Here is a 13,453-nt window from a genome sequence, read left to right as displayed (position 1 = left end):
GAAAGACAAATCATAATTATCAGATGTATCAGTAGTTCAGGTGATCTTGCTGAAAAAAACATTTCTTAAAACATCCAAATGTCTGAAATAATGACATTGATACTGTAGATGCAAAGAGATAAATCTTTAATATTCCCAGTGGAGAAATAACATATTTTCTCTTTAAATGTACTCTTTGAATTTTCCAGGTAGCAACAAAGACGGCTGTGAGAGGGCTGCTTTTAGAAACACTGAATGATTTAAGTGATCCGGAGTTTAATAAAATTAAGTGGCTCCTGCAGTTCACTTACTTCAAGAAGGACTTTCCATGGATCCAACTGGAGCCAGAAGACAGGACAATAGTTGTGGATCGGATGGTGGAGAGATGTGGCCAACAGTCTGTGGAGGTGATCAGGGAGGTTTTCATGGAAATGAAGAGGACTGATCTGGTGCAGAGGCTGTCAGAGACTATCACAGGACCCAGAGGTAAGATAAGACAACTGTCATGTCACATTAACTTATAATAATTAATAAATCTGCAGGGGTACAAAACATTACATAAAGCAATGGAGCAACAACATATAGGCAACCATGACAGCAGAAATATAGATTTGAATCAACAGCTCCCTGACACAATCTCAACAAAAACAACAAAAGTTTCACAAAGTTAGTTGGTACTTCATTTCATATTTGAAGTGGTTGATTTAACTAATTCAATTTACTTGTACATACAAAATAATAAGACAAAGATCACTTCAGAGGGAAATGTTAGAGCTCATTATTACCAATCTTGTGTTGTATATGGTCAGATAGGAACTTGGCTAATGTTGTCTACATCATTTCACTTGAATATGTTGTGTTGTATTTTTGTATAGCTACAATTTGGCTTAAACTTCGCTCCACTATGGACACTCAGTCTCATTCATCCCCTCTGTGATTTCTGTAACCAAGGCCTCCTCCTGTCTTCCATCCACACACCTGTAATCCATCTGTGTCATGTGACGTGTGCAGTGTCTGTGTATTTTATTTTAACACCCTGACTAAGTGTTTTGTCAAACCGCATTGGTCTCAGCCATGAAATGTTAATGTTTTTTATTATATTTGGGAGTCAGAGTATTATACTGAGGACAAGTACACATAAAGGTTACACACAGTGTTTTTATTGTGTAATTACAATGTTCATTAAATGTGTTTCAGCTGCAGGATCATCAGTTGAAGCGTTTGGTGTAAAAACCACAGAGGGAGGTGGGTACCATAAGACATTTGAAACACTAATAACAAAATTACAAATCTTATTCCTTTAACTAGGAGTAAAGATGACAGATTTGAATCCTTTCCTCAAAGCTCTGTAGTTATTTTAATCTACATTTCATTCTGTGAGGCTTTAACACTGAGTTTAATAACAAATGTGACGTCATGTTGATAAGTGTTCATCAGATGAAAGTGGTAATTGATTTTTAGGATGTTACTATTGAGCAAATTTTCTTTTCCTTTTGCGATTAATCCTTAATGTTAGAATTATTTCAAAACAAGATAGTCTGATAGTGTCTGATTATATCACCTGATGGTAAACCAGGCATTCATGAGTCTTGTTTTATTTCCTTCTCTTCAGAGAAACACTCTGTGGATGAACAGTGGCCTGCGCTGATCCAGAAAGTGAGTAATGTCACATCTGTCTGATTTTACAGATACAGCTTTCATTCAACAGATGCAGGAAAAAACATGTTCAACATTATAAATGATGATACAAATCAAATTCCTGATTTTCACCAGCTGGTTCTCTCCGAACTGAAGCTACATTCAGGTTGCATCATGTACACATGAGGACCGAAGCAAGAATGTTGTTAACTAATAATGTTAAAAATCAGTGTTACCTCTACCACTGGTGAAATGTAAACTGTATATATCCACATTTATAAAAAGACACACTAATGAGATGTTAACAGAAAAATCTGTAATCATCCCAGCTGAGAGATTGTAAATTTGGCCAATGAACATTTTCTTTGTATTTACCAGGTAGAAACAATGACGTCTGTTATAGAGCTGCTTCTGGAAACACTGGCTGATTTAAGCGACGGGGAGCTCGAGGATTTCAAGAAATTACTCCTGAGTCAAAGTTACCTCTATAAACCCTACTTAGAGATGCTGCCCATGAAAGCTGACATGCAGGACACAGTGTTTTCTGTGGTGCAGACCTTCGGCCAACAGTCTGTGAAGAACACCAAGGACGTTTTAATTAAGATGAACAGGAGAGATCTGGTGCAGAGGCTGTCAGACAGCAGCTCAGGACCCAAAAGTAAGTCAATAAAGACAAAAACATATTCAAATCATAAAACTGTAACAAAACATGTGTTTATAAGCTGTTCTTCTTAATACATGTAAATAATATGATTTGTAATGTAGAGTAAATAAGACAATATCAGCTGGTGTGCAAATTATAATGTATTACTAATGTGAAATATGAAAAGATATTGTGGGATGGGGGAAAATATTAGTGATGAATTATATGTATCATATATATTATATGTATATGTATTAACTGTTGAGGAGGCTTCAGTTTTATTTTGTGTTGAACCCTTTGTATTGTAATTTTTTTAAAAACAATATAGCCTGATGTTGATCACTTACTTTTATTTCCTTTCTTCCTCCTCAGAAAAACACTCCGTGGATGAACACTTGTCTGCACTGATCCACAAAGTGAGCAATGTCACATCAACCTGACCTCATGCAGTACAGCTTTAATTCAATAAGATGCAAGTTTAAAACCACAGTTATCATCACATTAGTGGTGATTAATGAAACTAAACTCAGTTTCTCACAGAATTGTGAGACTTTTTCAAACCATTAAACAAAATGCAGAAGATGAAACTGAGAAAACAGTTCCTGACTTGTGCTGCCACCTTTGTTACAGTTCATCAAGAACATGTAATGTTAAGATCAGGTGGCTCATTTCAGTTTTTGACAGCACAGTGTGTTTGCCAGAGTTACAGCCTGGAATTAAAATAAAAAACATAAACAAGTTTACAGATATTAAAGAATAGAAAGAAAGAGAAATCATAATTACCAGATGTATCAGTAGTTCAGGTGATCTTGCAGAAAAAAACATTTCTTAAAACATCCAAATGTCTAAAATAATGACATTGATACTGTAGATGCAAAGAGATAAATCTTTAATATTCCCAGTGGAGAAATAACATATTTTCTCTTTGAATGTACTCTTTGAATTTTCCAGGTAGCAACAAAGACGGCTGTGAGAGAGCTGCTTTTAGAAACACTGAATGATTTGAGTGATCAGGAGTTTAATAAACTTAAGTGGCTCCTGCAGTTCACTCACTTCAAGAAGGACCTTCCATGCATCCCATGGATCAAACTCGAGCCAGCAGACAGGACAGAATTTGTGGATCTGATGGTGGAGAGATGTGGCCAACAGTCTGTGGAGGTGATCATGGAGGTTTTCATTGAAATGAAGAGGACTGATCTGGTGCAGAGGCTGTTAGAGACCAGCTCAGGACCCAAAGGTGAGATAAATAAGACAACTGTCATGTCACATTCATTTATAATAATTAATATATCTGCAGGGGTACAAAATACACAATCACATGTGTCTAATGAATACATCTAATCATTTATTTTAAAAATGTACAGTATCTGCTTGAGTGCAAACTTCATTTTTTTTTTCATCTATTTATTTTTTTTATTTAGTTTTACAAACACAGAAAAACAACGACAGATAATGACAGTAATGACGTGACATAGAACGTGGCTTACAAAAAGCAAAAACAAAACAAACAAGGAAATAGACAAATAAATAAAAGTTATAAAATAACTTCGTAAATACAAATCTGACTGAATGGATACAAAGAAATAGTTAAGGTTGTAGGCAAAGAAACTTCATGGTGACAAATGCATCTAAGTCTTAACTGGTGATGATTCTTACATCACACATTGGGTGCAGAAGATTAAGAACAGTTTAAAGTGTTTAAGGAGCATTAGGCAGCTGGATGTTTTCTCTAACATAAACTAAGAAAGGGTTCCATATTTTATAAAATTTATTCATGGAACCTCTCAAAGAATATTTTATTTTCTGTAATTTAATGAAAAAATGAAAAAAGTGGGTGGAAAGGTATCTTTCCATTTTAAAAGAATCAACCTTCAGGCAAGAAATGTGGCAAAGGCCCAGGCAACAAAACACCAAAAATGGTCAGCATGGGGCATGGCTGAACTGATTTACCAAGCCAAAATTCCTTAATTTTGCTGCATGACCAGAACATGTGAGCATGAGTAGCTGAGGTTGATATGCAGCGATGGCATGTAGGGTTCACCTCAGGAAACAGTTTTGACAATTTTTGATTTGTCCAATAACTGCAGTGAAGTATTCTACATAGCATAAAACAGTGATGGATGCAAAGAGAGGAAGTGTGGACTCTTTCCAAAATAGAATGCCAAAGACTATCTGAAAAACATGTATTTAAATCTGTTTCCCAATCAGCTTTCAAAGGCATAAAACTGAAATTTTGATTTTGTATGAGCTTATTATATATGATAGAAAGTATGCCTTTGAAAGATGAAGGGTGCTCTAAGATAGAATTGCAAGGATTGTATGGCGGTTGGGCAGGGAACTGAGGGAGCATCTGGCACATAAAATCTCTGATTTGTAGGTAGCGAAAGAAATAGTTTTTAGATCATTTAAATTTTTCACAAAGATCGCTCAATGAGGAAAAAATGCCATCAGAAAAGAGATCAGCGAATGACTTTATTCCCATGTTATGCCATTCAACAAAGGTTTTATCTAGTAAAGAGGGTTTAAATAAGTGATTTGAATGAATTGGGGATTTTAAGGAAAAAAGAGTCCAATCAAAGTGATGTCTTATTTGTAGCCAGATTTTAATAGTTGATTTTACAACTTTGTTTTTAATATAATCTGCTAGTGGTGTGGCAGTTGGAGAGAAAATTAAAGCTGGCAAAGAGGAGGGACTGCATGATAGGAACTCTAGTGTATACCAAGATGGTGCATCTGCCCCTGGATCCTCGTAGAGCCAATGCAGAATTGGGCATATGTTAGCTGCCCAATAATAGCCTACATTAAAAGGTGTGGAGCTGACATCCCCCCTGACTTTTTGGAATATTGGAGTGTTTTCATTGATAATCAGGGTGGCTTACAGTTCCAGATAAAGGAAGAAATAATGCTGTTATATTTATTAAAAAATGATTTGGGAATGAAAATTGGAATGCACTGAAATAGGTAAGTGAATTTGGGAAGGATATTCATCTGTATGGAATTAATACGACCTGCAACTGACAATGGTAGTGACGTCCAGTGGTTAAGACTGCACTTCACCTGGTCCATAAGAGTAAGAAGCTGCAAAAAGATCAGAAAATGTATTTGTTACATTAATGCCCAGATAAGTAAACTGATGAGTAATTTTGAAAGGAAATGAGATAAACGGATATTTACGGGCTGCCTGATTAATTGGGAATAATTCACTTTTCTGCAGGTTTAGTTTATAGCCAGAAAGTTTTTCAAATGTTTTCAGGATTTGGAAGACGTGAGGTAGAGATGTAGAGGGGTCAGATATATACAAAAGTAAATCATCTGCATATAGCGATACACGTTGTCTTGTCCCTCTCTTATAATGCCTCTTATTTGAGTATTGTATTGAAGCACTAGTGAAAGGGGCTCAATAGCAATTGCAAATTAAAGAGGTGAGAGCGGGCAACCCTGCCTTGCGCCTCTATTTATTTGAAACTGCTTAGAGTAGGTATTATTAGTATGAACTGAGGAGACTGGTGCTGTGTAGAGTAACCTAATCCAAGAAATAATAAATGTATTGCCAAACCCAAATCTTTCAAGAATATGAAATAAATATTTCCACTCCACCCTATCAAAAGCTTTTTCTGTGTCCATAGAAATTAGTACCTCTGGAACTGGAGAATCTGAGGGGTGAAAGATGATATTAAACAGGCACCTCACATTTAAAAAAGAAAATCTATTTTTGATAAAACCAGTCTGATCAAAAGATATAATATCAGGTAATACCATTTCTAAACGGGAGGCGAGAATCTTAGCTAAGATTTTCACATCCACGTTTAACAATGAGACAGTATGGTAAGAACTACAGCAATGTGGATCTTTGTTTTTCTTAAGTAATAGAGAGATCTGGGCTTCACACAATGTCTGTGGAAGGACTCCAGTTTCAAATGATTCATGATACATACTTAAAAGAAGGGGTGCAACTTTAACTGAAATTTTTTTTAAAAATTCTATTGGAAAACCATCCTTACCAGGGCTTTTTCCGCTCTACATACATAATCTTCAACTAATCGATTAGTCATGGGTGGGGGGTGATATAATGGGACAGAGTGCACAGTGAACTCATATTCTCTGTTTTACCTCTTCAGGTTAGGTTAACCTATTGTTGCTAAGTTTTGAGCTAACCCCCTTCACTTTTCCAGCACTTGGGGAAACAACAGACCTGACTTTTTTAGCATTTATTAACTGTTACACAGGAGTCTGTACTGTACATTTATTGCCAGACTGAGAACTTACCTCCAACCTTTTCCTCTGCTCCACTTGCATCCACCGTCACTTTCCTGCCGCTCACTCTTTCCCACTTGCTACGCAAACATACTAAGCACTGCCCTATTCCTAAACGGAGTTCCGCTACATATATTTAGTGTTATTTTTTGCATTAAAAAATATCTTTTGGCCTGGCGGGGGTTCATTGATGTCATTACAGGAGAAACGCTGATTCAGTACAAACATTCAGTACGTTGAGTAAACGCTCAGCAAACATTGAGTACAGTTGGGCCCAGCAGTCTCCATTAGGTTGGGCGAGTTCAAAATTGTGAAAACAAGGGAGGTGTTTTGAATACATCCCTGTTTTCACAGGTAATTTGTTAGTCTGTCCCTCCGGCCGCAGGAAATAATGGATTAATCCTGGAAAGCTATTGATGTAACATTTTTCTTCTTATGAAAATTACACGGAGATTATTCGACCAATGAGAATTTAGTTGGACAAGAGCATATCGACCAACTAATCGACCAGTCGACCAGGAGACTACAGCCCTAGATATAACTCTGGCTTGATAACAAAAGTTTGAAATTGATGGCACTAAGTTGTTACCTACCAAAAAGTAATGAATGCGAGAAAAGGTGTGATGAACTGAAGAGAAGAAGGAGTATTCACGGGTGTTTGGATTAAGGCAATGCCAAATATCTGAGATGCCATAATCTTGAAGAAAACTATTAATTATACGTGAACACCTGGAGACATTAATATGTTTGGATGATGATCTGTCCAGCGTTTGATTTAAACAGCAATTAAAATCTCCACTGATAATTAAATGTGGAGTCAAAGTTTGATATTGAAGAAAGAAATTTAACAAAAAAGCGATCATCATCATAATTAGGGGCATAAACATTTGCTAAAATAAAGAGGATTGTTATACATGGATCCTGTTACAATTACATAGCGACCATAACGATCAGTTATCACACTTGTACATTTAAAGGGGACAGACTAATGGATAAGAATGGCTACGCCCCGTGCTTGGCTATTGAAAGTAGACTGATATGATTGAGATACCCAGCTCCTGTGTAGCTTTGAAGTGTTTGATTATTAGGGCCTGAGCCCAAAGGGCGAAGACTTTAATACATGATTTATCACACTGTGTTGAGCAAAAGTTATTAAAAACTTTGTAATAACTCGAACGGTTTAGATTTAGTAAGCCCTGAAAGTTGGAGTGCAACATTACACCTTACAATGTAAACCAATGGGGAGGCAATCTCTGGGCATGGACTTTGTGCCAAACTGGGGCATCTGGCGTCTAAACTATAAGTCCGACCACTTTCAAACCTGTATCAATGGATTCGCGACGAAAATTCCTACAAAAAATGTGATTTTTATGTAGGATATGGCCAAAGTTATGGGATTTATGAGGATATTTCACAAGAAGAGTACACTGATGTCCTTGTCCTCAGCTGTGAGGGAGAGAGAGAATGGGAGGGGGGGGATGGGTAAAGTAAACATCTACTGCCTGTGACAGAAGCCCTTAGACTGTGCCACACTCCAGTTACTTAGTGTTTCTACACATCTGACAGGAGTGTTCAATCCTTACTTTTTTTCAAGGAGTACATGTGCTCCTAAATGAAAGAAATTAGGAGCATACATATAACTTTAGGAGCACACTGAAAAATGTTCAAGTAACAGTTTCTTAAAGAAAACAATTCATTACATACATATTTACAATTTATCACATACATATTTAAACTCTGTCTGTGTGTGTGTGTGTATGTGTGTGTGTGTGTATGTAAATCACAATTTGTTGTTTTTAGGGGTGCTTGATTATGGCAAAAATCATAATCACGATCATTTTTGTTCAATATTGAGATCATGATTATTCAACATGATCACTTTTTGACTGTAATTTTTGCCAATTGCTGATGTTGATATATGCACATATTTTTTCCCTCTTGGCTGAGGAGACTATTACACATGTAATCATATATTGTCCTAATGATCAAGAAAGACTATAGCCTATATGAGGGAAGAACTCAGGAAGGCTGGAGTTCCGGAGCAGAAGTTTTTTTTTTAACTTTGTTAGACAGACAGGATTAATGTGTAGAGACAAAGGCATAGTGCCAAAATGCTGGTTACAGGCAAGGGCAGACCATTGCAAACTCCATTTCCAAGGATGCTTTGCGATTTTCACACCTCAGCAGCGAACAGTCAACATCGGTCCCTCATTGGCGGAGATGCTCCTGCACAGCGGAGCGTCCTGATGACGCAGCCATGACATCACTACCCCTTTATAACCGAGCACGCCCAAAATACACGTCTTTCCCATGTCACTGAGCTAGGGGTAACTCCGGTTCCCCTGTGAGTTAGCTTGACTACCCCACGAACATGTTTTCCCCTCATCGAAGACTCCCCTCGTTGAACGTGGAACGGCTCTGCCCTGCTCGTCTTCGCCGAGTCGACTCTGCTGTTCTCTCCGCCACTCCACTCAGAGCCAGCTGCCGTGATTTTCGCGGCACCGTCTGCCTCCGAGCCAAGAACAAAGTTGGACATTAAGACGGACTACACACACACACACCCTGCTCGCTTTCTGAAGCGACCAAGTAAAAGGCATAAGTCTGGGCATAGGCAGTGTTAGTTGTGTGTTCTTTTCAGCATCAGTTGCTGTTGTTTAGCATTTAGCTTTTTAGCTTTATTGCTATTGTTCTTGTTGTGTGAGTTGATGGACCGCCGAGTCCATTTTTCTCTGCTTACACTTAGGAGTATTTTAAGTTTGCTGCCTGTTAGTTTTGTTCACCACACTAGACTATTTTGAGTTTGTCCCGCTCGGGACTACTGCTGTGTTTGTGCCACCGTGAGTGAGAAAGTAAATTGATTTGTCGATTAGAAACCAGACAGACATCTACTGCCTGTGACAGAAGCCCTTGGACTGTGCCACACTCCAGTTACTTAGTGTTTCTACACATCTGACAGCAGTGTTCAATCCTTACTTTTTTTTCATGTTTTTTCAGTACATGTGCTCCTAAATGAAAAAAATTAGGAGCACACTTATAACTTTAGGAGCACACTGAAAAATGTTCAAGTAACAGTTTCTTAAAGAAAACAATTCATTACATACATATTTACAATTTATCACATACATGTGTGTGTGTGTGTGTAAATCCCAATTTGTGTTTTTAGGGGTGCTCAATTATGGCAAAAATCATAATCACAACTATCTTGTTCAATATTGGATCACAATTATTTAACACGATTACTTTTTGACTGTCACTTTTGCCAGTTGCCGATGTTGATATATGCGCATATTTTTTCCACTTGGCTGAGGAGACTATCATACATGCAATCATATATTGTACTAATGATCAAGAAAGACTATAGCCAATATGAGGGAAGAACTTTAATGCTGAGCTACTGAACTCCAGTCTTCCTAAGTTCTTCCTTCATATATTGTCTTTCTTGATCATAGTACAATCTATGCTTGCATGCATAATAGCCTTCTCAGCCAGCTGGTAAAAATATGTGCATATATTGGCATCGGCAATCGGCCACAATGACTTGGAAATATCAGCATATCGGATATCGGCGAAAATTTTATGTCGTGCATCCCATGTTAAAAGTCTTTACATTACTAAAAATAGACTTGATGAAAATTAGGAAATTAATTTGTTTTACACACAAACTCATCAAGGGTTTTCAGTTTACTAATTGAAATTCAAGTGAATGGGCACAAAACTTGCATGATTTTTATGACACAGGTGTGAGCAAGGCAGCCATGTCTCACCCTGCAGAAAATTCTCATCCTCACACAATTGAGATTTGATGTTTCACCATGACAGAGGAAGTTGCTATAACTTTATTGTAAATGCTCCAATCTGCACCAAACTTTACATGGTTGATAAGACTCCCGGCCCGAACGCGTGTACATGACTATATTCCATCAGTGATGCAAACTGGCTGAATAGCGCCCCCTACCAAATTTCAGTAAAGCAGCCCCAGCAGCGGGCAAGATAGTGGACAAAGGAAGTGATTTTTATTTCCTTCTTGCACTGTCTGAAAACAGCCCGGGTCTGAAGACATCTACATGCCCATCACAGAAGCCCTTCGATTGCGCTGCGCCCCGACGTGCGCAAGGGCGCGAAGGCCCGTTCAACGCTGCTTGCAGCTTTAATTTTAAATGCATCTCCTGAATAAAAGCAGTATTAACACCCAGATCTTTAAGGTGAAGAAGCACCCGGTTAAGCTTCGAGAGCTTGCCCAGACCTCTTACATTCCAGCTGGCAAACTTTATCACTAAGCCTGCTGCTCCGGTGTCACTGTTACCAAAACTCATTCATCAAAACAAAGATTGCAATATAAAAGCATTAACCAGTAGAAGATATAGAGCAGCCCTGTTATAATGCCTACAAAAATATATAAGAAACCAAAAGGAAAACTAAAGAAAAGAAAAAAAACAAAAATGTGTACCCCATACAAATCCTCCATGGACGTGCCCCTAACACCCTATAACACAGCTTCGTAGACTATTGCCTATCTATAAACGCGGTAACTTCTATAAGTGCAACCTGGGGTGACCCACACATACGAAAAGAAAAAAAAACAAAACAGCAGCAGACAAATTTTGTCAGGTCATATAAATAGCACTTTTTTTCTATTTTTTTTTCTAGGTTGAAAGATAGAAAAAAGAAATGAGAAAGAAATAAAAAATAAAAAAGGGAAACTCACTTAACTTTCATTACAAGTTCACTTTTAATTATCTATAATAAATGATAAAGAAATAGACTATATATTTTCTTTAGCTAAATAAAAGCTATATAACTATATCAACCTAATGGACAGAAGGTCCCAACGAATAAAATATTCATTTGACTTAGTGAAAACAATTGAGCTATTCACCAAATTCCCAAATGACATAGGAGCGAAAATAAAAAACAAACAAACAATGACACGCAATTTCTCAAAAGTTCTGAAAAGTTTCGTTTTCTATAGTTAATTTTAGATTAAATAAAATGAAGATATTGGCTGTATTGTTTTGTATTTTTATTTTATTTAACCAAATAAAAGACAAGTGTCAATTCCTCAGAAGTTCAGCAAAAGTCCATATAGGCTGATCTTACATTTCAAACTCGTTTTTATTATTAATTTTAGGTTAAGTAAAATGAAGGTATAGACTATTTTTTTTAATTCTATTTTATTGAGCTAAATGAAAGAGACTAGCTATATTAGGCTATAAAGCCTGATAGCATAATGAACAGAAAGCTGCACCAAATAGGATATTTAAGTGATTTAGTGAAAACAACGATTATTCACCAAATTTCAAAAAGAAAAAGTAAAGGAAAAAACAAACGAGGGGGGAAGAAACAACATTTTTTTTTTCCTTTGGTGAAAGTCAATTTCTCAAAAATGAACTAGGCTACAGAAGTCCATATAGACCTAGGTGTACAGTCACTTTGGCTCTCAATCGGGTCCCTCAACGCGCCGGCCTCCTGGATCCGCTGGCGTCCCAGCACTAGCCGGATATCTGGAGGTCACAAAGTCTATTACTGATTTTGGATCTTTGAAAAAACGTTCGTCTTCCCCAGGTAGAGTGACTCTGAACTTGGCAGGGTATCGGAATCCAAAACGGGCTCCCTTGATCTTGCGGAGTAGCTTTCTGGCATCCCCAAAAGCTGCTCTCTTCTTAGCTTCACTAGCGGTAAGGTCTGGTAACAGAAACAGTTTACATCCACTATAAATCAGCTGGCCAGCTTGACAGGATTGACGGAGAATAAGCTCACTGATGTGGAAAAAGTGGACCCTGAAAGCAAAGGGTTAAGGAGGCTGGTTAGGCTGAAAACAAAGGGTCTAGGAGGCTGGTTAAGCTTTGGCTACAGTTGTAGCGTGCGGTGTGCCCTGTCTAACAGGGGTTTCTCATTTAGGCCAAGCAGCTCCTGCAGTGAACTGGAGATGAACTCGGTCGGCGCTGTGCCTTCAAGTCCCTCCGTGATGCCGATCAGTCTTAAATTATTTCTCCTCAATCTGCTTTCAAGGTCCTCACATTTTACACGGAAGTCCTTGACTTCTGACTGAAGTCTAGAGACTGTTGCTTTCAGGTCTGTAACGGCGACACTTGTTGCAGTCACAGATTTTTCCACATCTTTCAGGCGGCTTTCATGATTATTTAGAGCTGTATATAGTGCCACAACACAGGTAGATAGGTCTTCCCTGATAGCGGAAATGTCTGATTGAAGTCCACTGACCGCTAATTCTATTTTTGCACAGATGTCAGTTTTTAGGGAGTCCAAAGCTTTGGTGAGCAGATCAGGTGTTAATTTGTCACCTCCTTGTGAACTCCCGGTTTCGGCCTCGTTAGACAAAGGAGTAAGGCCGCCGTCTTTCGCTCTGGTAGTAAAAGGCATGTTTCTTCAAATCTGTTCCACTTAGGCTTTAACCTGATTATATGAATTTTGATTCTGTTGAAATGTGAGATGGATCACATAGATTTGTCTACTTTTTAAACAAAATTGTAGGATCACCTGAAGGAGCTTGCATACAGCATGTCTACATTGCTTCCGCAGGAAACCCCGAACTTCATTTAATCACAAATGTAAAGTGTGAGAAAAGCAGGAGGCAGGGGGCAACAAATCATTAATTAAATCAACACCTCTCTGACATGTAAAATCTGGTGGGAATCTAACTTTAGAGAGCTAGGCTATCTTCTACTTTGAGTGGAAGTTAGTTAGCCTAGCTTGCTAGCTTACACTTTCTGAGTGGAAAACAAACTTAACAGCGTGTTTTGAGTCAATAATGTTTCGTAACCAATTTCGTATGTGGGCTTCTTGAGAAAGGAATAAAAGTCTTGTTTCATCGTAATCAGGACTACGACATTCTCCAGTCAGTAGTACAGTTGGTAAGTTAACATTGCAGCTCTCAGATGTCAGTCAGCTACTCCTAGAGCCTGAGGCTAAGATGCTAATTTC

At 37.9% G+C, this 13,453-nt stretch overlaps 2 protein-coding genes across 2 annotated transcripts in view; both read left to right on the top strand.

The window, feature by feature from the left end:
• Positions 1 to 13,453, top strand: part of LOC137191008 (uncharacterized) — a 59,213-nt gene that overhangs the window by 31,737 nt on the left and 14,023 nt on the right. The window lies entirely within an intron of this gene.
• Positions 195 to 6,383, top strand: LOC137190637 (uncharacterized). Its single transcript, XM_067600160.1, has 7 exons — positions 195 to 465; positions 1,177 to 1,224; positions 1,592 to 1,635; positions 1,996 to 2,275; positions 2,633 to 2,676; positions 3,212 to 3,497; positions 6,379 to 6,383. The coding sequence occupies exons 1-7, from the start codon at positions 354 to 356 to the stop codon at positions 6,381 to 6,383; spliced, it is 819 nt and encodes a 272-aa protein (XP_067456261.1). The 5' UTR covers positions 195 to 353.

This window comes from Thunnus thynnus, chromosome 10 (assembly GCF_963924715.1).
Source record: "Thunnus thynnus chromosome 10, fThuThy2.1, whole genome shotgun sequence".
In the NCBI taxonomy this organism is placed as follows: domain Eukaryota; kingdom Metazoa; phylum Chordata; class Actinopteri; order Scombriformes; family Scombridae; genus Thunnus; species Thunnus thynnus.
The sequence above is the reverse complement of the archived record's forward strand: the minus strand, read 5'-3'. Positions and strand labels throughout refer to the sequence as shown.

Bases quoted from the DNA above. Each gene is read 5' to 3' on its own strand.
- LOC137190637 (XM_067600160.1), top strand. From the start codon at position 354: ATGGTGGAGAGATGTGGCCAACAGTCTGTGGAGGTGATCAGGGAGGTT. The intron at 2,276-2,632 runs GTAAGTCAATAA...CTTCCTCCTCAG, and splicing joins CAGCAGCTCAGGACCCAAAA to AAAAACACTCCGTGGATGAA. The intron at 2,677-3,211 runs GTGAGCAATGTC...TGAATTTTCCAG, and splicing joins TGTCTGCACTGATCCACAAA to GTAGCAACAAAGACGGCTGT.